Below are 25,996 nucleotides of genomic sequence, written 5' to 3'. Positions count from 1 at the left end.
TATGAAGTAATCCTGAGGCCCTTTATTAACCATTACTATCTGGTGATTCTCTGAATGTGCTTCAGCTAATCAATGGTTCCAAGAATTGAACAAAATACATGTGGTATGATGCAGGCAAAGTACAGTGTGGGACAATATCCTACTGGTGCTTTAAACTAAGCATGGTAAAAACCAAACTCCTTAATTTTTTACTAGTGTTATCACTAATACTCTCAGTCACTCAGGCCTAAAGGGTTATCATTTTTACTATCATTTACTACTTTACTACTATTATTTACACTTATCATTTACTACTTCTCCCTTAGTACCCTTGCGACCTGAAATCAAGTCACTTAATCCTTTTGGTATTTCCTTCCCAATGCTGCTCATATCATTCCTTCCTTTTCCATTCTCATTGCCACTAAGTCCAGTTCAGGCGCTCATCACTCCCCGCCAGGACTATTGTAATAGTCTAACTATTGTTAGCCTAACTGCCTCCAGATGCTTTTCTATTTCATCCATCCTACATAAGAATGCTAGATAAATCAAACTGCTACTCTCACCATGTCGCTCCCGTGCACAGAAAATTTTAATGGCTCCCCATTGCCTACAGAATACAGTCCAAATTCCTTAGCTTGAAATATTATCAAGATCAATCACAATCTTCTCTTTCCAACTTTATCTCCCATAATTTGTACTTTTGTGCCTCTACTCTCTGACTGCCCTATTATTTCTACCTGGAATACCATTCTTCCCATCTCTGCTGATCAGAATTTCAAGGTTCAACTCAAATTCTACTTCTTCCATTAAATCTTTCCTAATATCTCCCTGCAACACAAAATAGTAGCTCTTTTTCATTTGGACTTTGGTGATATTTTTCTTGTTGTAATTAACTGTGTGAATGGCTTTGTTCCATTATAAGATTGTAAACCCCTAGAGGGCAACCTTGTATCTCTCAAAGCAATAGGGACAGTGCCTTGTATATAGTATGTACTTAATAAATACTTGTTGAATGAATAAATGAATGTATTTAAATTAATTCCCTTTGTAGGGTATCAGAATTATGTCTGGATGAAATTTCTGTGATAAAAAGGATGAGTGCTGTGAGACTCTTATCTGATTATTTGTGTGGTCTAGGCGAAGACACTTTGTGGTACTCCAATTACTCTAACAAAATTTCTCTTTTCCATATTCCCATGCCATGAGAAGTTTGGGTTGGCTTCTGCATGATATCTGTGGATTTTTCATAGGAGAATCAAAATGCAAGCATTTGACCTTGGCATTAGCTTTGTTTTTCAACACTTTTAAATTCCACTACGCATTACCCCCTCTTTAATTTGGAGGGGGTGTGGTACATAAGTCTGGGAACTGAGCAGATTATTCCCAGCTCTCCTACTGGTGACTTTTCCCAAGTCACTCAATGAGTTGGTGAACCAAGTTTCATAAAACCACAGAATCTCAGAGGTCACCTAGTCTAACCTTTCTTTGAAACATGATTTCTCTCTCTACATCACTGGCACATATGAAAGAGAATAATTGCAACCAAACTCACTAAATGGCGGCAAAAGTTACATGAGATAATAACAGAGGTATAAAAGGACAACACCATTACAAAGTATAATGAAGGGAAAGGGAAGAAATTATTCATATACATATTATTCATGCCCAGTAACAACAACTTATATTTATGTAGCACTTTGTGCTTTATAGCACTCTTTTTCCCATAACAAACCAGTGAGGTAGTTAATAAAAGTATTATTAATCCCATTTGATAGATGAGGAAACAGGTTCAGGAAAGTTGTGATTTGCTCATGGTTCTATAGTAAGAATCAAAGCCAGGATTCCAACTGAGATTTTCTGATAACAACAATGTTGCTTCCAATGTATCCTTATTTTTTAATATACTTCTGCTTCCTTGCCTGAGTCCCTGATTATATCTAAGTGCTTCTTTTCCCCATCTCTTCCTATCTGAAATCAACATCTTGTACTCCGTGTCTGTTGGCTAATCTCTTGCTTTATCGAATCAATGCTTTCCCATTATATTTTTTAAACTACTTCCCTTTTTCTTGTTTCTTCTCCTTATTTTTGAAAACTCTATTTCTTCGGATATATTTTCTTCCAAAGGAGTGTACCACCTTGAGAAGCTCAAAACCTTTCTTTTTTGTATGTTCACGCATCTTTCTTCTACAAAGCTTTTCAAGGAGGAGGAAAGAGATGTTCCCAAAATAAAAGAAGATATAGTCATCTGAATATCAAAATTATTCTTTGGTGTCATCTTTCTCAATATAAAGTATTGCCTCTTTAAAGCACTTCTCAGATTTCTAAGAAAAACAGTTCTGCTTATTCAGAATTCTGAGACTGCTGTTCACTTTGAATGTTATTAGCTATAGTGTGCTAGAGTGACAGACACCAGAAAAATTTTATGATTATAGACAAATGTAATTCATTTTATTACAAACCAAAGATGAGAATTTGTTTATTAACTGAAGCTAAGGTGGGGCTACAGTCAGGGAGAAGCCAGGGTCTGAACCCAGAAAGATAAAAAGAGTATTAGAAGTGAAAGGGCAGATTTTAGAGCTGTATCATCTCAGGCTGAAATTAGAAGTGATGGATATTCAGCTGCTATGGAGCAATGAACCTAGGTGAGCAGAGGAACAATGGAAGCAGAGAGTCAGAGATAAATCAGTGGATTAACTAGTTTGGCTGGTAGTCCTGCCTCCTGATGTATTTGGCAAGCACAAAGCAGACCAAATTATCTTAATAGTGAAAGTATCTGTTGAATACGGAAGCTATGTTCATCCAAGAACTTTTATGTCCAGTTCCTGAAACAAGTTGATAGTTCCATAGCTGTAGGTTACCCTGAGTATATGAGGTATTCATGTTTTATTTGCCAGATTTCTGTATGTCCATTCTCCTTCACAAATCCTGAGTGCGCTGTGGGGAGGCATGATCCAGGTTTATGTGTAGATTGTGATGTATTTTTATCATCCATGTACTTGCTATAATATAAATATTTGTGGTATTATTATTTCTTTAGCCTTATTGTTAAATAAGTGGTTGTGTTTAAGATTTAAAGGTATTATTTTTATGAATGGCTAGCTGGTTTGTGTAAATGAAAACACATAAGAGCTCAAGCTAATGTAGTAAGCAGGGGAATTGGAGAATTTGAGTATAACCACAAAATGATAATCCTTCTCTATAAACCTAGACTTGTGACTGTGAGAGCAGGTTACTCCAGAGAGTTTGAACAGATGTCCACACACCCTGTGTGAAAGCACTGAAGTCCTACAGTATAGGTTGCCCAGTCCATATACTAGTACACCTAAACTTCTATTTGGGGTCAATTTAATTATTCCTTCTCCCTCCTCCTCCCACTTACGTGTCTTTCCCCCCCTAGAGTCAGCTACTTCACTAATCATTTAGGAATATAATCTCAGAAATTCTATGTGGAGTATTTATAACCCCTTTCAGGGTTATAAGAAGTTCCCATGACTTAGGTCTTTGTGTTGCTGACTTCCTGTGCAGTCAAGGTGAGAAAAATTAAAGATAAGGCTGCCAATCTGGTCCTTAAGGATCCTGTAGCTATAATAACTTAATTTCAAATAAATCAGATGGACAGATTAATTAAAATAAGTACCTTGAATAAGTGATTTCTTGCTTCTGAACCCATCTATAACTTGGAGTCTTAGATAACAGACTAAAGATAAGAAAGATTTACCCACAGTCAAACACCTAGGAAAAGTCAGAGGCAAGATTTGAACTCATATCTCTTGACTCCAATTCTAGCATCTCTAGATGTCTCTCACTTTTACCATGTTGATGATAAAGGAAGAAAAAAAGGTTCAGTTTGATTAAGTACATTTTCAATAGAAATAAAAGTAATTAAACTTGACTCCCATATTTACATAATGCATAGATGCAAAAATGCAACATGTGGATTATTCCCCTCATTCTTCATCTCTTTATGAGGTTTTGTGTCAGTAATCTCATTTTAGAGAGCAGAAATTGAAGGCTCAGAAAAGCTCATTCAACATCAGGTGGCTTATAATGGCAGAGGAATGACTTGAACCCAGGTTTTTCTGACTCACAGGACCTAAATCTGAGGGTTTAAGTTTGAATCCTAGCTCTGACTGAGCAAGTCACTTAGTTTTCTTTCTGGAAAGTGAAGCAGTTCGACCAGATAGCCTCTGAAATTCCTTCTAGCTCTAGTTGTATGATCCAAAGCCTGGTGTTTTTTCCTTATGTTCCTCTTTATATAATCATATACATTTCTTCATTCTTCCAAAGATATCAAAGCACGTTCAAAACTTTAATTTTTACTAGAAAGATCCAAATTCCCAGTTGAAGACCCAAAACTTTTTATTTTTAATCTTAAACTTTAACAATAACAAGTCCAGTGGCAGCTAAGATCTAAGTCCAGAAACTTCTTTCTCCCCCAATAATTCACTTCACTTTCTCTTAGGCTTCTTATCTAGTCTATTTTAGTTGCCAAGGTAATGGGATGACATTCTTTGTATGAAGTTTGTCCTTTCCAGCTGAATGGAGGAGGATCAGGACACAAAACTGTATCTGCCTCCAAGTCACTTGAGCTGAATTGCTCTCTTACATGCCTGCAAGCAATTTACTGGGCATCTATACCAGCCAGCTCTGTGAATTGAGCTCCCAGGTGGACTGATTCCAATTTCACATTCTGGTAATTATTCACACATTACCTTGTATGGAACACTGAAAAAAAGGTTTCTCCCTATCCTATATGATTTGTGCCTTCCGATAATTATGTACCCTATTTTTTACACAGGCACACAAATCAATCATTTGTATTATGGATTATTTTATAAAACCAAAATGACAAAAGCTTCCACAAAAAGACCAAACTCTTCTACCATGTGACTTTACAATTTTTGATTCCTTGACTATAATACATGAGCGTATCTATTAAATCCTAGTTTTTAATACACATTTGTCCAGTCATTACTAGGTTTTATTTCTAGTAAGAAATATTGTAGAAAATATTAAAATACATTTTGTCAAAATCATTCTTCACATGTAAAAAAAATAATCCATGATTAAGATTTCTCTGACAGAATTACATATCCTTTGAAATTAGAGGGGATGTTGCCTTATACTTTCAATAAAAAGGAAAATACATGCTTATAAGCAAATATTGCTTGAAAATGCAAGGATGAATGTTTTTAATAAGCTTACTTTATTAAAGTGTTTACTTAAACAGATTTATTGACCTAAAAAAGATAATTGTTAGTGTTTAATTGAGTTTTGCACACAAACTTTTTTTAAAGTTGTAAACTCATAAAATATTCTCCATTTTTCCTTACATTTAGCAGTTAGCTTTCCCTCCACTGAGCCTGTACTGAGAGGCAATGTGGAGGAGTAGATAGTGAGCCATCATCACAGCCAAACAGACCTGAGTTTCAGTCCTGACTCCGAACACCTCATTTAACTTCTCAATGTTCTAGCAGCTCTCCAGACTATAAATTGTAGAGAAAGTGCTGACTTGTATTTGTAGAGGGAGTTTCTTCCCCTGGGAGTTTGCTATACCAATGAAATCGTAGACCCAGTCCCTAATCCCTATGACAATCACTCAGTAAATATTTATTAAGTATCCTTTATGTACCAGGCATAGTACTAACTACTAGGGATATAAAAAGAAGCAAAAGACAGTTTCTGCCCTCAAGGAACTTACAGTCTAATGGGGGTGGGGCAACAGTCAAACAAGTATAAGCAATAAAACAACTAAATTGTTGTTATTTAGTTAGTTTTCAATCATGATGCTTTGTGACCCCTTTTTTGGAGGGGTTTTCTTGGCAAAGATACTAGAGTGGTTTGCTATTTCCTTCTCCAGCTCAGGAAACTGAAGCAAATAGGGTTAAGCGACTTGCTTTGAGGCTCGATTGGAACTCAAGTCTTCCTCAAGCCCAGCACTCTATCCACTGAGCCACCTACCTGCCTTGTTAAAGCTAAATAGGAAATAATGAACAAAGGTAAGGCACTAGAATTAAGAAGGGTTGGGAAGAGCTTTCTATAAAAGATAGATTTTAGTTGGGCCTTAAAGGGAAGCAAACAGGCAGAGTTGAGGAGGCAGAACATTCCAGGGGGACAATGAGAGAAAATGGCCAGAGCTGAGAGATGGAGTGACTTGTTTGTGGAACAGCCAGGAGGCTCATGTCACTGGATAGAAGAGTACGTGTTGGGGAATAAAGCATAAGACTGGAAAGGCAGGAGGGGGCTGGGTCATGAAGGGCTTTGAATGTCAAACATAACCATTTTGTATTTGATCCTGGAGGTGATAGAAAACCACTGGCGTTTATTGACAAGGGGAGTGACATGAGCAGATCTGTGCTTTAGGAAAATCTCTGGTGGTTGAATGGAGGATGGATTGGAGTGGGAAGAGATATGAGACAGGCAGACACATCAGTAGGCTGCTGCAATAATGAAGGCGTGAGTTTAGGGGGGCAGCTAGGTGGTGCAGTGGATAGAGCACTGGCCCTGAAGTCAGGAGGACCTGGGTTCAAATCTGGCCTCAGACCAAACACTTGACACTTACTAGCTGTGTGACCCTGGGCAAGTCACTTAACCCCAATTGCCTAAAAACAAACAAACAAACAAACAAAAAATAATGAAGGCATGATGTGATGGGGGCCAGCAGCAGCCATGGAAGCATCAGAAAGAGAGGAGGAGGATTATTTAAGAGATGTTACAAAGGTGACATTCACAGAGCTTGGCAACAGCTTGGATATGAGGGGTGAGAGATAGTGAGGAATCCAGGCTGACTCCTCGATTGACTCCCAGGATAATTCCCACATAAATAAAGAAATCTTGGCAAGCATCCTCAACGCTATATAGCAGACCGAGATTCCATCTGAATTTTAAAGTTATCTCATAAACCACTAAACAAATGTTTCATTACCCACTGGAATAATATGATCCTAGAAAGGTCATAACACCAAGGCGATTTATAAAAATGACATACCTATAGTTTTTTTTTCCTTTTTAAACAGGCAAATATTGGCATTTGGGGCTTCTTAAAAATCATTATAAAAGGCAACTTGATGTTGTGGCTAGAAAGCCGGCCTGCAAGTGAGGAAATCCAAGGTTGAAGACCAACCTCAGACACATGGGCCCCTCAGCAAATCACTTCACCTCTCAGTGCCCACTTATATTTAACTTGTTAATGCAGTATAAAAAAGCAGGTACCAGTCTACATGGAGGGTAGGAGAGCTTCTTACACCAGTGAAAATAACGGGTCCAATTAAAAAAAAACACCATTATTAGGATTTTAAAATGATTATTATTAATGTAAATTTGTATGGAAGATGTGGTGAAAAAGAAAGAAAAAGACATTTTTCTAGGTTGTATACGACTGGGAAATAGATGGGCTGGTTATAGAGCAGTAATAAGGGACAGAAGACAGACCATCTATGTGGTTCATTGGTACTTTGAGATTCTAAAAGAGCAAGGGAAAGGAGGCCTCCATGCATTAGTTATATTCTCTTGTGGTTGCTCAGCTGTTTCAGTGGTGTCAGACTCTTTCATGACCCCTTCTGGGTTTTCTTGGTAAGAATAAAACACATTTACTTTAATAGAGTGAAGAGAGGCTAGCTAAATATGTAACCTAGCAGGTAAGCCTTTGCTGTTACATTCTCTTCCCTCCCAGGATTTACTAAGGGCATCTGATGATGGGACAGGATAAGAGAGGTGGTGCAGAAGGAGGCTTTGCAGTTGGGAGCAGGAACTGGACAGAATCCTTCATTTTTGGAATTTCAGAATATTAGACACATTATTAAAACCACCTGTAAAGAATATAGTTGACTTACACTGGGAGTTGTGTGATATCCCAAACAGAAAGATCTAGAAATAGATTTCAGTTCTACAAAAGGCCAGAAGGAATCAATGAAATAAGGGATAACAGACATTTCAAACCTATAATGAATTCCAATATGGTATGTTATACTTGCGATCCACCTGGTATCTAGTTGTCCACACAATGGAAAATTAAAAGCATTAATCATCAGTGTCCCAGCTATACATCAAGCTTTATGTTAACCCCCCCTTTTTTTTTTACATCAATGTCAAACTGCCAGCAGCATTCCTCTGCATTATATGAAGACAAATAGGCAATGCATTCTGCAAATTCCTCTTATTTTACAAATCTAATATTACGCTCAGCTGGGGTGGGTTTTTTTTTAGTTGAACTCTGTTTAAGAAAATAAGATCTCTCCATGTTATTGGTATTCCATTCAAGAATGTATGTAAATCTTTGATCTCTTTTTTTCCTCTAATGACCCGATAGAATACTAGGGCTAGAATGCATACAAAAGATACCCTAAGTTACAGAATATTCCTCAGTGTTTATTACACTTATTGAGACCTGTAGTCAATTAACACACATATTTTTGAATACTTCAAACCACTCATTTTTTTCCACTGATGCACATCCTTTTTCCACTGAAGAGGTTCACATCCCATCCACACATTAATAAAAAGTCTTGGGGGCAGCTAGCTGGCACAGTGGATAGAGCTCTGGCCTTGGAATCAGGAGGATCCGAGTTCAAATCTGACCTCAAACACTTGATACTTACCAGATGTATGACCCTGGACAAGTCACTTAACCCCAATTGTTCCACCAAAAAGCAAAACAAACAAACAAACAATAAAAAGTCTTGAGTTGCTGTGGCTCCCCAAAATCAGGTGCTCAGCTTGACAATGAGCCCATTGTAAAGTTATCTGACCTGTTCCTAAGACAAGGTGTACGACTCAACACTGCGCCTGTACTCAAAGCTATTCTAGCTTGGCAGAACCTGTCAGTTTTCCTCCGTAGGCAAGGCTTCAGGAAGCCACAATGATCCTACCACCCATGATAAGGCACAGACGTAGGACTTTAGTAAAGGAAATATACTTTTAAAAGTCCTTAAAAGTTCTTAAAATTCCTGTAGTTTCACTGGCATAGGCAATTCTTTCACAGGTGCAGATCATGAGCCCTTGTAGGCGTGGCTCTGATCCTACCACCTGCTTAGTTCAGGTTCCATGTCGGTGGGACATGATGTACTGTAGGTCACTGAACATTTAACAAAGGAGGAGGTTTACTTTGCCCTAACACAGAAAGGATACAGGAGGCACTTAGTTTCTCTGGATACCCCCCTTCCCCTCTGGCAATGCATCTGGTCTGTAAGTCATTGGGTATGGCAACTCAAATTGTCTCAGGCACCCACCAAAACTCACGGTCACCAACTATATCCTGACGGTGCCCTTTATATTTTCAGGCTGCTATGTCAGGGAAGCTGGGGCCAGTCAGATTTTATGTAGAAAGGAAGCTGCATCAGGGAAGTCAGGGAAGCTATATCGGGAAAACACTTGCCTGCCATACCCCTGGATAACTCAGAAGCTAACACAGTGACGACCCTCTCTGAATCCAGCTAGGCTAGTCCATGGAAAACATTCATAGCTGGCCTTCACCTCCGTACTTGAGACTGCTAACTCAGAGCTTGACATATCATATGGCCTTTGAGAACCAAGTAACCTCTGCAGAACTTTAGTGCAGGACAGATAAAGATTATAGGTATGAATATAGATATGGAGATAGAAATAGATATATAGACAGGTACAGAGGTATAGATGTAGAAATAGTTATAGCTAGATGTAAAGACAGAAATTATGTAAATCACACACACACATTCACACTCACACAAACGTATGATGGATAGAGCACTGGACATGAAGTTAGGGAGATCTGAGTTTAAATCCTGCCTCAGAAACTTACTAGCTATATGTTCACAGGCAAGCTACTTAACATCTCTCAGACTCCATTTCCTCTGTCAAAGGGGGTTGTTGCGAGGTTCAAATGAGATTATAAATTTTATATATAAATATGTAGATATATATTATGTATAAATATATATATACACATGTGATGCTTTGCAAGCTTTAGAGCATTATTTGTTAGCATTTATAAATGAGAGCTGTGTAAATATATGACATATATATGTAGACAGAAAGACATATAGACATAAACATAGTGCTATATCTAGATTTAATGAGCAGTGGGACATATATTTTCCTTATGATTTAACCTATGATTTAACTGGGGTAAGGAACTCCTTGATAAATAAATTCTCTTTATCATTTCAGATCGACAGCTATTCTGCAAATTATAAACCTAGAGAGCTATTTGGAGGACATGCAGTAGTTAAGTGACTTGGCCAAGGTGACACTGCCAGGTCTTCCTGATCTTGATATATATGTACATGTTTATCCACAAATAGATATGTACACTTGCCCATAGACATACTTACATATGTTCACATATTTTTTGCATGCATCCATATGCAAATAGTATATTCTCATTTATATCTATATCTTTACCTATAGATATAATAATATACGTACTCATGTATTTACATATGGTCCAAGATCTCCATTTCTACAGTCATGCTAATTTATCCACCATTTTTTTCTCACTGATACAGAAGCCCCTGTTGCAGGGCATTAAGCCTTTGAACTACTGTCCAGCCTCACCTTCCTAATTGCTTACCTTCCCAGGCTCATGGAAATGAAATTAATCACTGTCACCAAGAGTCCTCAGAACGCCAAATGAATCCGCATTTTGCTCCTCACAAGTCCCCTTTGGGGAAGTCCATAGCAGCTGCAAAAGCTCTGGATTTTAATACTTGATTTCTCTAGCTATACACAGTTGTCTCTGGTATGTCTTCCTACATTTGTTTGTCTCAGTATGTTAAACCAAGAGTACATTTATTTCATCTATCAGACAGCTAAAGTCAACCAGTAAATTTGGACAAAGAATAAACAATGATAATACTGTACTTGCCTACATTTTCAGTGATTTCCTTGTTTAATTGGTTCAATGGGACAAAAAATAATTTCTTACTATAACTCTTTTTCTCCCATTGTGTCACATGATTTTAAAAAAGGAGAGAACAGAATTGGACTTGTAACATTTCTTCCCATCAAAGTTAACACAGACCCACAAAACAAAACAAAGCATATCTATTTCGAAGTATGTTTTGCCTTGTTTTATTTCAATCACTCCAGCATGTTGGAAGAACTTTTCATTAGATGGTCTGGCTTAAGAAAACGTTGGATTCATTTTGTATCCCTGATGCATGATTTGTGCTGTGATAACAAGTAAAATATACTTCTATTGGTGGGAGTAACAAGAAGTGATTCATGAATTAGATTCATGTCAAAATAAATAAAGCGGATTGTCCCTCATACTGTGGATCTTCGTGTCTATTGAAGATGTTTTATGTTCCAATGCTGTTTGTAAAGTGAGTGAAACAAATCAGCGTATATTTTCTTACAGAATATCTTTTGTATAGACCAAGGATACTAGGCACCATAGAAATGTGGAAGCCTATGGCAATAGGAAAAGAATGTGGGTCCTCATCTGCAACTTACTGGCTAAGGGAAGTTCGGTAACAATCTACTTCCTTTGGGCTCAGTTTTCCCTTCTGTAAAAGAGGGGGACTGGACTAACATGGTGTAATGGGTGTAACATAGGGCCAGGAATCAGGAGACTTGTGTTCTAGTTCCAGCTATTCCACAGAGTGGCTATGTGACCTTTCCTTCCCTGGACCTCAATGTCTACGGCTATTTTGGAGCCAATATTTCTATAAATGGGGATGAACACTAAGAGTTATAACTCCTCTGAGTACAAGAGAAAACGACTAATCTTACATGAACAACAATACGACGCGATGGCCAATGAAGCAATACACTTTATTAAGGAGTCCACAGCACCTACGTAATATTGAATTCTTTGAGTTTCACCCAGGTGTGAAAATTGTACAGAATTCACTTTTGCAATCGTACCACACATGTGTGATTCGTTGTGGTAAAGAATGATACCAGCCATGAGCAAAAAAAAGTTCAAGAATCAATGATTTAGATCTACTACTCTTTTTTTTTTGGTCTTTCTTAGAATAAGAAAGAGCTAGAATCATAAGAAATGAGGAGGATTGAAAACCTTTCTTTTTGTCTTTACTCTTTAAAGCCCAGGAGAAAGCAACAACAGTACAACTCCAGAAAGGTCACAATGAGTGTGGTGGTGATTCAACACCATTTTTCCTATGGTATCCAATATTGCTTGTCCCTTTGACAGATCCTTAAAACAACAAAATGGACATTTATGTGAAGGGAACTGTATCTAATTCAGTCTTGTGTGCATTATGATAAACAGCTGCAATAAAGATTAAAGCAGAAAACCACCGATGTAAGCAGGGGGACAGGATAACCACAGATCCCACTGTGCTTGGCTTTTTGGCTCCATCCAGCAGAGGGTTCTCTCTAGTTCCTCCACTGAAGCACAAGGAACAAGCCCACCCAACACCATCTTTAGGACTGCTGCTGCTTTCTGCCTACAACAGATGGAGGAAAGGCAGCAGTCACTGGCTAGTACAACTGGTGGGAGTGGGTGTGGGAATCTCCTCAGACCACAGAAACCAGGGTGGCCCTGGGGGGGAGACAGACACTGTGTGACTGGGCCTGCTTGCTTGCCAGCCAGCTGCACCAAAGTGACTTATTGGCAGAGAGCAACAGCCCAGTTTAAGACCACACCAGAACCAGACATACTGACTACAGCACAAGTTGAAAATAATAATAATAATAAAAAGAGCTTCTGCCTTGGGTTAGTTGGGGGACTTAGGGAGAGAAGAATTGAGGTAAATGGGAAAGTGTGGGAGGATATATGATGAGGGGAAAAGCTAGGAAATTTACTTTGATGGCCCAGAAGCCCTTAGGCTATTTTTTTAATGCCTTAAGTAAGAGAGTCTCCTGGGTGGGGAGAGCATGGAGCCTGGGAAGGAATGACTTCTGGGTGGAAATGAAAAGCAGTGCCAAGGAGGAAAAGATTTTGATAGACGGGAAGGGAGCAGGGGCACAAAGGAAGGGAAGGAAATGGAGGAGAGTAAGGAAAAAAAACAAGACAGGGAAAGAGCAACACAGAAGAAAAAAAACAATGAGGAAAATGTCAGCATAGAAGAGGGATGAGAGAAAGGAAGCCTAGTATTACAAGATCTTGGAGAGGATTATCAAGGTCATCTAGTTCAACCCCTTTCATTTTACAGATGTGGAAACTCAGGGTCAAAGAGACAAACTGACCCAAGAGAGAAAGAGAAATGGCACACCCAGGCAAACAGACAAAAAATGAAATTTCTCAGTTGCAGAGGTTGATTTTCTGCCAATTGTCAAAATAAAGATTGTTCATATTTCAAATATGGGACAAACAGTAAACACCATGTGCTACAGTAGAAAGAAAAGTCACTGCTCCTGAATGCTCCCAACTGATGTTTGTTTACAAGAAAATACATCTCAAAATAGCATATCATGATCAACCATCGACGTGCTTCTGCTTTTACGTAAAAACACATCAAGTGAATAAATGCTGCTCATCAGATCAGAGACACATGCTAATTCATGATTCCCAAGACAGAAAGTCCTATATGATACTTCTTCCCCAACTGCATGTGTAATTTCATTAATAAAGGGAACTGCCAGTGGAAAAAGTTCCCTCTACCCATGCAGATTGGCATCTGTTCTATACAAGTTATCGTGAGAGGATGTGACCTGCTCAAGGTCTCACAGTCAGATATGGGTCAAAGAAGATACCTGAACTAGATCTTGACAGAGAGGCCAGGTTCTCTATCCACTACACAAGACTGCCTCTCATGGATTATAAGAATTCTAAATTATTGTCTTAGTTTCACTGCTATAATCTAAGAGCTAAAACTGGGGGTGAGGAGAGTAATGAAAGAATACTCATGGGATGATGAAGCAATCTTAATTTCCATATAACGACAAGTTTCTAGCTTTGGGAAGGCAATGAAAGGGGATACTAGAACAGCTGAACCATCATCATCCCACAGTATAGTCCCAGAAGTCACAGATGGTCTTGGGTCTACACAGCCAAATTTATGCTGGCATCCATAGGACGCTGAAGCTATCATTTGACCCACATGATCATCTACACACAGTTAACAAGCACCTAGTATGCGTCATGCACTGTGTTTAACACTAGGGGTACGCAGAAAGGCAAAAGATAGCCCCTGCTCTCATGGAGCTCACCATCTAATGGGAATCAATCTGAACCTGAATCAGCTCTAAATACAATTTAGCTGGAGACTGACCTGTGCATTCATGTTGCAGTCCTTTTCCAAAGTAGCCCTTCTCACAGATGCATTCAAACTGCCCGGTGTGAATGCCACACTTACAGCTTGCCATTATATCACAGCAATCCTTGCCCGCCTCACAGAGATAGGAACAGTGAGATATATCTTCTTGAATATAATTCCCAGAAGGCAGATCTGTCAACAACAAATACCAGAGGACAAGGGACAATGAGCCACCAGTTAAACATCATCAAAACCACTTTTCTAAATTAAAAAAACCCAAACCTCTACTTTTTACAAGGTGAAGAACATTTCTATTCTTATTAAGGTCCCTGAAACTCTCCATTATTTGTTTTTCCATACCAAAATGCATGTCATTTCCACATATTCCAGTCTGGGAGAACATGTTAGTAAGCCAAATCATTTTAGTCTGGGACCTCATGAAAAATTCCCACAGGTTACACAGTGTCAGGGCTTCAACAGGAATTTAGTCTTTAAGCCTTCAGCTACAGCTAATGCTGTAGGTCATGTCCGCCTGGGCTCAGCACCAGCAGTATTCTTCTGTCCCAACATTTGGTCAATCAGCACTGAATTGTCTGCTGTAGATCTCATTCAAATCAGAATTGAAACCAAGCTCCTGACTACAGGGAAGCAGTTCTGAGCTCCTGCCTAAAGTCCTAATGGTTCCTGCCTGAAGACCAAACTGATATTCTTGGCAGGAAGAACAATGAATAAATTCAGTATGAGAATCAAAGTCCTGTTTTCTGTTGAATAGTAAAGATGACTAATTAGTCAGACCTTATGTCTTGACTATGAACTTGTTTCCAGAAAAGCATTGGCTCTGCTTCTGTGCAAAATGTGGGAATTAAAATATTTTGTCATTTACTTGTGGGCATTAATGAAGTCATCTTATTTAAATTTGGTTTCTGAATCTTTTACCTTATTTCTTCAAATGTAAAATACTAAACTGAACTATTTATATTTTAAATACATAAACTTTATTTTTAATTTTTTTTAATCAGTAGAAAAACTACTTTTTTCTCCTTTACACATCCCCATTACCCATTTTTAGAAAAGGAAAACAAAACCCCTGTTACAAACATTTATAGAAAAGGAAAACAAATGTCCAGATTGGTCCCCTCAAAGCCTTATTCTTCATTCTGAGTCTTTTACCTCTCTACTGGGAGGTAAGTAGCATGATTCACCTCATTAGTTCTCTGGAATCATTCTTGGTAAGTATTTCTAAGTTATTTATCTTTACAACATTGTTACCATATATATTGTTCTCCCAGTTCTGCTCATTTCATTTTGTGTCAGTTCATACCAGACTTCCTCCCAAGTTTCTCTGAAATCAGCCCTTCATCATATCTTACAGCACAATAGTATTCCATCACATTTATGTACTATAATTTGTTTATCCGTTCCTCAATTGATGGGCCTCTCCTCAATTTCCAATTCTTTGCCACTTAAATGTTAACTTGAACAACAACAAAAGAAGCAGAAGTCTTAATTTGAGACTGTTACTTTTTCTTTTATGTACAGTATCAGATTTTATAACTTATTATTTGTGTAGTGAGGGACTGCTGAAGAAAGCAATTTCTCTGTTTTTCTGTCTCTGTCTTCCTCTGTCTCTCTGTCTTTGTCTGTCTGTCTGTCTGTCTGTCTGTCTCTCTCTCTCTCTCTCTTCTCTCTCTCTCTCTCTCTCTCTTTGTCTCTCTGTCTCTCTCTCTCTCACTCTGTCTCTCTCCTCTCTCTCTCTTCCTCTCTCCCTCTCCTTCTCTCCCCTCTCTCTTCCTCGCTCCCCCTCTTCCCCCTCCCTCATTCTACAGGCTACTACCAGACTTCACACTCCTCAGCTGTCTCCTGTCTTGCTTGATGTGGTTAATCCTTCAGCCAGCCAATGGCTTGCTGAAAGGTAATAAGGAATAAATAAGGAGATGTGAACTCCTGGTTACACTTATTTAAGACCTTAATACTCATTTTTCCATTACTTTTCTCTTATATTTTAAGCAGGCTTGGAGAGAATGCAACTGGTCACCTGATCAACCACCTTCCTCAACCTACCTCACCCATAATTGTAGCCATATTGGATATAGTTCTAATTCTCCTTAATTCCCTGTATAACTCCATATGAATCTTTTTATAGTTATCCATGTTCATTATATTTACAATCTTATGGTGCAATGAAATTGTGCTGTCAGGTCAAATTATATACAACAATTCCCAAGTGATTGGACATATGGATTTTTTTCCAGGATTTGATGTTGAATAAAACTTCTGAGTATTTCCCCCTTTTAATAAAATTGTTAGTTTATCTTCCTAGTGGGATCACTGGGTCAAAGAGTACAACTGATTTATAACCCTTATAGCATATCACCAGATTTCATTCTACGATTAAATGGCCTAATCCACAACTGCACTAAGAATCTAATATAAAGTCCTTGCTTCTTCACAATCCTGCCAATGAAGAATTTTATCTTTTGCTAATCTCATGCACATCAGAGTTGTATTAAATTAGAATACCATTGATTATAAGAGAAAGTTCTAGGCTTAGAGTAAAGACAGCCCTAGTTCAAATCCTACCTCCCATATGTCTAATTTTATGACCACAAGCAAATCACCTAACTCTTCAGAGACTGTTTCCTCTTCTGTAAAATGGAAATCTGTATTACTTATTTTACAGGGTTCTTCTTTAAAATAGCATTTTATTTTTTCCAATTATTTGTACAGACAATTTTTAACATTCATTTTTACAAAATTATTAGTTCCAAATTTTTCTCCTTCCCTCTCCTCTTCCTAAAACAGTAAGCAATTTGATATTGGTTATATATGTGCAATCATGTAAAACATATTTCCATATTAATCATGTTTACAGGAGTCAAAAGGGTAAAATGAGGTTGATTTATGTAAAATGCTTTGCAAACCTGAAGGGGCTATATCAGTTATTAGTGTTGTTTTCAAATGGTTCTTAATAAATTGTGCTTCTTTAGAGAATTGCTTATTCAGAATCTTTGACCATTTATCTATTGGGAAAGTGGTATTACTCTTAAATTTGAATCAGTTTCTTAAAGGTTTTTGTATATTAGATTTTTATTTGACATAATTATCACGTAGCTTTCTCCCCCCTAATCTGTTTGTTTTTCCTTTTTTATTCTGGATATTCTTTTGCTCTGCAAAAAAAAAAAAAGTAAATAAAACCTTTATTTTTGAATGAGAAAATCCTTCTATTTGGTCTCCAATATTTCTTCTATTTATTTGATCAATAATAATTTTATTTCTTTCCATGAATAAGATAAATATACAATTTTATTTTAATTTTATGAGTAATTTATATTTTGCATTTCTTACGTGATTTGATTTGAATAGCTCTCATCCTATTTTTCATCATTTCATACTATTCAATTTTCTCAATAGTTTTTGTTAAATAATGACTTATTTTCTGAATATTTCATAATTCTGGGTTCATTAAACATAACTTATTTAGTTATAATTTTGTATAGAAGGTTACAGTGGTCTTTGTAATCCTAGATTACCTATTCTACTCCAATGAACATTTTTTAATCCAGTTTTATAATATAATTTGAAAACTGGTAGTATAAGTCCTCCAAACTCCATTTTCTCCATAAATCTCCTTTATATTCTTATTAATTTGTTTTCTCACATGGACTTTACTATAATTTCATCTGATTTTGTGAAGAAGCCATTGACATTTTTACAATATTACATTAAATTTACAAATGAACTTGAATAGGATCAGCATTTTAAAGTATTATTGACATCATGTCCTCACCAGGAATATAAATAAAGCAGTCAAGTGGAACACTGGTTTAGAATACTCATTTGTCAAACACTGTAGAAGAGAAAGGCCAAAAGTTTTGAGCTGTGTGTAAAACAATCAAATGTGGTGAAAGCAAAGTGTACAGAAATCCTTATGTGGGACTCAGGTGAGCCACTTTGTCCTGAGAGTATCCACAAATGAAGCTGGCAGAACAAAAATGAAGCTGAATCCCAAATAGGTACCTTTTATCATATTAAGGAAAAGATATTTGTTTCTATACTTCTTCATTTTTTTAACAAGTAGATGTGACATTTTAATAAATTTACTATATTGATACAATCAAATGATATATAAGTTTTTTCATTGATATGTTTTACTATAGGAATAGGGACAGAACTTTTGATTTCATTGATACAAGGAACTCCCTAATAACTCCTAATCATTATACTGTTTCCTAAAACTTAAACAAACCATTCCTGTATTTCTAATTAGGCATAAATTTCAGTTAATTATAATGAATGATTTAGAAAATATGTTTGAGTTCTGTGTTTTCCAGAACAGATTGTAATTTTGCATAATTATTTTTTGAGGATAATGTGTTCTTTTGCTTCATTATCTTTGACAGTTTTAGGGATAAGAACCATATTTATCTCATCAAATTTTAAAAGTAAGATACCATTTTCTCTATGTTCAAAAATAATTTATAAAACATGATTGTTTCCTCTTCAAATGCTTGATCAAATTGAACTGCAAATCCGTCAATTCCAGGTGCCTCAATGGCCTATTTAGTTTTCCTTATGAGATTCATTTATCGAGATGGCATATTTCCTGTTCTGTCCATTTAAATGCTTATAATTTTTAAATGTTCATCCATTTATTTAAAAATTCTCAATTTGGGGGAACTAGGTTTACCTAACAGTCTCTTAAATTTTCCTCATTTTCTTTCATATTTGCTGGGACTTATTTTTTCTCATTTAGATGATATTTGCTAGTGATATTTACCTTCTTATTGAGAGTTCTTAAAAATTCAACTCTTCTTTGCTTATCATTTCAATTTTAAAATTCTCTATCTAGTTCATTTTTCTTATTTTTTAAAATTTCTGCTATGCTTTCCTTTGGCATACGATTGTTAAAATTTAAATTTCTCTAAATAGAAATAATTTATGATTTTTTTCCCACTTTCTCGCATTAGGATACATTCAGAACTATAAATCTGCTTACAAGCAGAGCTCTAGCAATAGTCTATAAATATTAATGCGTTGTATTCATGTTGTTATCAGCTTTAAAGTAATATATTTTCTATTATTTGTTCTTTCCCTTTGACCCATGTATTTTTTCAATAAGTCAAGGCAGACTATGTAACAAAGTATGAAGAGATCAACATGAATCCACCATAACTACTGGGAAAACAAGTTTAAGCACATACACTCCTAACAATCGATTAGAATTTTGATAGTCATTTATGAAAGACAACATATATATGTAGTCCAGAGTTTCTTAATCTTTTTTATGTCCTGGACCTCTTTGGCAGTATGCCAAAACCTATGGACCTCTCCTCAGAATAATTTTTTAAATGCATAAGAAAATATACCTGATTATAAAGGGAAAAACATACTGAATATAGTTCTCAAAATATTAAAAAATCACGTTAATGGACCCCAGGTTAGAACTGTTGATGGAGACTAAATTTTATTACACACATAAGATATATATGTGTATGTATATAAATATATACACACATACATGCCCATAAATATAAATATGTGGAAATACACATATGCAGACATATATACGTGTATATAATTAAAGACCTTTGTTATTATTTTGAGTATGTGGCCATTACAATAGGATTAGGGAAAAGATGAGTCCCTTAAAGGCATATTATTAAATTTATTGAAGTTGGGTCACCCTGGATTTTGAAATTTTTTATTACCTTCATGAAGTGCTCGACGAGCTAATGCCTCAAATTCTTCAAAACTGTGAAGCAAATAGCAGTGTTCTTCCTTTGGGGTGGAAGCCATGTCATTCAGCTCTCGGATGTTCCCCTGCCATATACCAAAAGTAAAGATCTCCACTCCAAAATCACGTAGAGAAGCTGCAATTGGCCGAGGGTCTCCTCCATTGGAATAGCCATCAGTAATGAGGAATATAACCTTAGTTGAGTTTTCTCGGGAATGACGTAGTATTTGCTGCAACAAATCAGGGATATTAATATTAGTTTGAATTGTATGGGGCTTATTTTCACTAAGTCATCCCCTATAATTAATCAGTTGATGTTTGTAGATATTGCAAGCATTACAAAACTCAGTTTACTAAAGAAGGAAGCTAATTAACTAACTGAATTTTGCCTAGCATTCAAGGAACTCTACAGTCTGGCTCCAATCTAGTCTCTCCAATCTGGCTCCAACCTATCTCTCCAGCCTTAATTCATACTACTCTCATTCATGTACTCTATGATCCTCACAAAATAGGTTACCTGTCATTTCCCAAATGTGGCTCACCTTTCCTACTTCCCTGCAACTGCTCATTGTATCATCTATTATGCCTGGAATGCTCTCCTTCATCTCTGAATGGTGAAATCCAAACCCATCCTTTAAGACCCTACATCAATGTCAATTTCCCTAAGAAGTTTTCCTTGATGCCCCAACTCTATCTCCTGTCCAGTACTTTGTAACTTTTCCATGCAGTCAATCATACTATGTTTTGTAGTATAGTCATTTGTGTATTGACTTTATTTCTCCTACTATTTTATAATCTTTTTGACAGCAGGGACCACGTCTAATTCATCTTGGCATCCTCAGCACCTAGCATATGGCCTTGAATATAGTAGCTACTTAATGAATGTGCATCAAATTGAATTGAATGTCTTATAGTGACAGGTGCGGGACCTGGGTCCAAGAGGAACTTTCCATTTAGCCTTGTACTTATTCAACAGAACCAATAGGATGTAAGTTCCTTGCAGGGACTTAGGGAGGGCAGGGACTGTTTTCATTTTTGTATTTATATCCATAACACCTGGCACACTGCCCCATAGTAAATGCTTAGTAAATACTTAATGAATTGAATTATACTGAATTTCACAAGCATATGGATCATTTGTAATAATAATGATAATAGGTATTATCTTTCATGCTGTTTAGGAGTATCAGTATCCTTTATTATTTCTTGGGCTTTTAAAATATAAATCCAATTGCATAGTCCTCTTACATCTATTTTAAATGAAATTTTTATGTAGAAAGACAGCAAGTCCAAATGTGAAAAGCATAGATGTAAAAAAAATTAATATTTTATGCCTTCAAGAGAGTTAATGATGGCTGACATGATTGCAGGGGTTTGTTTTTTTTAGGTTGCTTATAAAACTGGGTTATCACACTACTTAATCAGCTAATAACAACTTATGATCCAAAGTTTTCAATGATTGTCTTACTTCACAGGAAGATAATGGTTTGCTTATGGCCACAGAATAAATTTTTCTCAATGTCTGGGCTACTTTTTCTCAGGGGAAGGTGGCTACTTTTACAAGTATCACTCCATTCAAAAAGAAAGCAAAATCACTTAGATAAGGCATGGTCTTTATTACCAGTGAAATTCTGAAACAAGTTTATTTGCAAAAAAGGCAACAGAAATCCTCAAATACCCTAACCTTCCAGTTCTTCAATTTACTCGACTCTTATGATCTACTCTTCTGCTCCATCTCAGCTACACACAGGAATGGTCAAACTCTTGACATTACCATAACCCACATGTGCGTGTATATATATCTATATATATATATACATATATATATATATAGATATATATACATATATCTATATATACATATATATATACACATATATCTATATATCTATATCTATCTATCTATATATATATATACATATATACATATATCTATATATACATATATAGATATATGTATATATATATGTATATATATATAGATAGATAGATATAGATATAATTAAGAATGCCAAAATTATTTTATCTGATCATAAATTTCATCTCTGCCTATGACTTATTCCACCTACACCTTTTCATTATTCTCACTAAGACCTCTAGCTATTCACACATCATTATATCACACCATCAAAACTACTCAGTCTACACTCTCCCCTCTTCCTAATATTGACCTCTTAATGAACCAGTCAAATTTTATTCTGTCTTCTACCCTCTTTTCTTGATCCTTTCTCCTATAAGTTACTCATATCCTGAATTATTCCCACCATATGCCTCCTTTACTCTTACTCAAATGCTGTATAATGGAAGTTCAGGAAACCACATAAACATCCTGACTCAGTCTATTACAAATGTATGTTATCTAATCTCAACTGGACTGTCATTGCAACAAGGCAATCCTTCCACTCCATCCCAAATGATTCTCTGTGCCACTCACCACAATAGCATTTCCAAACATTTTCATGTCAGTATCACCTCCACACAGCATGCTCTTACTCCACACTCTCAGCTGAGGACTTTACCTCTTACACTACTGTGAAAAACAGGACCATTCACCATGAGCTTCCTCTACTCTTCTACACATCTACAAACTCTTCCTTCCCATCTCACAGCCCCTTCACATAATTCCCCATTATTTCCTCTTCTCCAGTTTCTCAGGAAGAGATGATTCTCCTTCTTCCCTCCACATGTACCCTTGATTCCAGGTGAAGGTCTCTTTTATTATCCTTAACCCCTTTATGTTCAATCTTTTTCTACTGATTGCTTCCTGCTGCCTTCAAAAGTGCCCAAATCTTGTGTACCTAAAAAAAAAAAGAACCAAAAGCAAGCAAGCACACAAAATAAAAACTCACTGGATCCTACCACCCTCACTGGCTCTCATTTTATATCTTTCTTCCCTATCTCAAACTCCTCAAAAAAACTGCCTCCAGGCACTCTCTACTTCCCCTTCCCTTCCTCTCTTCTAAACCCTCCGCAATCTGGCTTCTCACCTAATCATCAATAGAAACTGCTCTGTCCAAAGTTACTAAAGATCTCTTAATTGAATGCATTTGGTGGTGGTGATGTCCATCTTCTATTATTGTTGGTCCATCAATGCCTATCTCTAGATGGGTCAAAGGAAATTCTATTCTCATAAGGACAAAGGATGGGAATTCCTCAGGACTTGCTTTGTTTCAGTGGAGTCAATGCATTTAGTGGTGGTCCTTTTCAACTCTGAAATTCTGTCATTCAGTAAGGAACTTATCTAGGTCAAGTAAAAATGGTCCAAAAGCTGGTACTTCATCCATGTTATATGTCCCCCCACAGAAATTCTCTCTCTACCTGAATTGAACTGCTCAATGTTCTGGCAATAAACCATTTGAATATCCATCTCCATGCTTTTGTTTGCATAGTTATCTCCTGCCTAGAATATACTCCTGCCCACCCTTCCAGATTATCTAGATCCTATTCTTCCTTCAGGAGCCAGGTCTGGGGTTAATATTTCCCTAACCAATTATCTTGCTCCACAGTAGCATTTCTCTTACTTCTCATGACATTCATTTATTGTACCACTCATTTGACACTTAACATTCTATCTCATGTGGTTATTTATGTTATTATCTGTGTTGTTATTCAAGCTAGTCTCCAGCTAGACTATAAATTCTTTGAGAGTAGGGACCATGTGTTTATTGCTTTCGCCTCTTTAAATGTATTTAAGGTGGTAAGTGTTCAACAAATTCTTGTTGTTGCTGCTAAGGGAGATAGTATTGTTGATGGCAATAGTAGAAAGGCTGGGAAGGTAGGAAAGGGCCAGGATGTGAAGAGCTTTTCATGCCAAATAGAAGATAGTAACAGGGAGCCAATGAAGCTCATAAAGTTGGTGGGTCCCAGAGTCAGACATACAATTTAGAAAAATCACTATGGCAACTGAATTGAGGATGGCTTGGATTGAGGAAAGATATGAGGCAGGGAAATCAATGAGCAGGTGATTGTGATAGTACAGGTAGAGGTAACTAGAATTGTGATTGTGCAAGTGGATAGAAGGAGAGTTACATGAGGGATGATACAGTGAAAGCATAAAAAACAAAATGAGGCACAGGACTGCATATGTGGGATGAGTGAGAGTGAGGAACCGCAAGATTTCCAGTGCAGCTGCATGGTAGAGCATCACCAGACTGCTTCACGGGATCTACAACAGTGACATGTGTGCCACTGGGAAAATGTACACCCCTCCAACACATTTCCTGCCTAGATCAGCAGTAAGAAGCAGGGTCACTAATCCTTACACAAAGGCCTCTGCAGCGGAATATTAACTTAGTTTTAAAATACGATGTTATCTATGTTTTATTATATTTTTATTCTTTTGTTAAATATTTCCCAATTGCATTTTAATCTGCTTCTAGCAGCACTCTAGAGTTTTGCAGGTGCCTGTGGCCTACAGGCAGTGTGATTATTCTGTCTGCCCTAGATCACCTCTTCATTGCAATAGATACCCTTTGGAAAGTAGGCTGTGGCTCCAGGGCAGTGAATGTCAAGGGAAAGCATCTCCAACTTTTCATTTAGTGGAACAGAATGATTCTCACAGGAAAATGAGACACAGTTGTTAAACACATTTCTTCCTGAAACCCACAGCCCTCCCAAACTGTCCAGTTCTGTCAAGGGTACCACCATCTTTCTAGCCTCCCAGGTTGACAACTTTGATAGTATCTTGGATTCCTCATTCCTACTTATCTTATATATCCAATCAATAGCTTTCACATTTCTAGCTTTCATTCCCTTCTCTTCACTCACAGAGCCACCAACACAATTCAGTCTCTCACTATTATTTCTTACCTGGACTATTACAATAGTCTCCTACTTGTTTTTCCTGCTTCGTGTCTCTTCCCTTTCTAATCCATCCTCCATATCCCTGTCAAAATTATTTTTCCTAAAGTACAGATCTCTCCATGGCATTTCTCTACTCATTAAATCCCAGCGGCTCTTTACTGATTCCAGGAGAAAATACCATTTCATATTTATCTCATCATTCTTAATTTCCATTTTGAATAAGTTATATAATGTTCGTTATTAACAGTATAGTAGTACATGCATGTAATTCATTATAAATAAGTAAATATGCACATATTGGGGATGCATAATCAAAAGGATTTAGAGCAGAGGTTGGGAATCTGTGGTCTCAAGGACAACATGTGGTCCTCTAGGTCCTCAAGTATGGCTTTTACTTCTGTGAAATCATACCCCTTCATACTATTCACTTCTATGAAGTTTGGATTCAGTCAGAGGGCTTGCCTTGAGGACCTAGAGGGCTACATGTGGCCTCTAGGCCATAGGTTCCCTACCCCTGATTTAGAGACTCCTGCCCTATATCAATAAAATCACAGGTCTGCCACAGAAAGGGGAGGTAGGGTAAGCAACTAGTTATTTTATTTTTGTAATATCAAATAATTTGGCTGAATTTATTGAATCAGCACTATATATACATGTATATATGTATATATGTATGTATAGTATATGTGTGTATAGATACACATACACACACACCTGAACACAAACTGTCACAGAGCCAGACACATATAACCACTGCAAAAGCCAACATTCCAATGTTTCACTAAGCTCTCACACAATTGCTAGTTTTGGAACAAACTTTGAAATCAGGCAAAGAAAGATCCTGCAGCCAAGCAGGGAGATGTAAGGGAAAAAAATTAAAATGTATTTAACAACTTGGCTTTTAAGTTCTCCAGCTGTAACCTCAGACTAAGCAACCCTCTCAGATGGGGCAGAAGGGGACAAGAACAATGAGAATACACTAGGAAAGCCAGAAGGGAAAAAAAAAAAGGAAAACAGACAAGTCTATTTTTAGGTTGCTTATATCCATGATCTGTCTTGCTAGAATCACACCTTAGAAGGATGATTGGGAATGTCCTAAAAAAAATTTCTCCTCAACATTTCTCATTAAAAATACTATGAGATGAAACCATTTAAAAAGCTCTTATTATTTAACAAACACAATGGAATTTTAAAATTATAATGAGTATTTTCTTTAATAGTATAAATACCCCCATGATACAATGAATAGGCAGGATGTATTGTGTGAGGAATGACTTTTTCTACCGTCAGAGGAATTGGGTTCAAATACCAAGACAGCTAGGTGATGCAGTGGATAGAG

The 25,996-nt window shown here is 36.9% G+C and overlaps 1 protein-coding gene across 1 annotated transcript in view; it reads right to left on the bottom strand.

The window, feature by feature from the left end:
- SVEP1 (sushi, von Willebrand factor type A, EGF and pentraxin domain containing 1) overlaps positions 1–25,996 on the bottom strand; it is a 317,149-nt gene that overhangs the window by 243,548 nt on the left and 47,605 nt on the right. The window contains 2 exon segments of the mRNA XM_021001765.2: positions 14,136–14,312; positions 19,829–20,084. Coding sequence (XP_020857424.1) covers positions 14,136–14,312; positions 19,829–20,084 — 433 coding nt within the window.

The sequence above is a fragment of the Phascolarctos cinereus genome, unplaced genomic scaffold (genome assembly GCF_003287225.1).
Source record: "Phascolarctos cinereus isolate Bilbo 61053 unplaced genomic scaffold, phaCin_HiC Scaffold_4;HRSCAF=312, whole genome shotgun sequence".
NCBI classification, from domain to species: domain Eukaryota; kingdom Metazoa; phylum Chordata; class Mammalia; order Diprotodontia; family Phascolarctidae; genus Phascolarctos; species Phascolarctos cinereus.
Note: the sequence above shows the minus strand (reverse complement) of the source record. Positions and strands in the feature narration are given on the sequence as shown.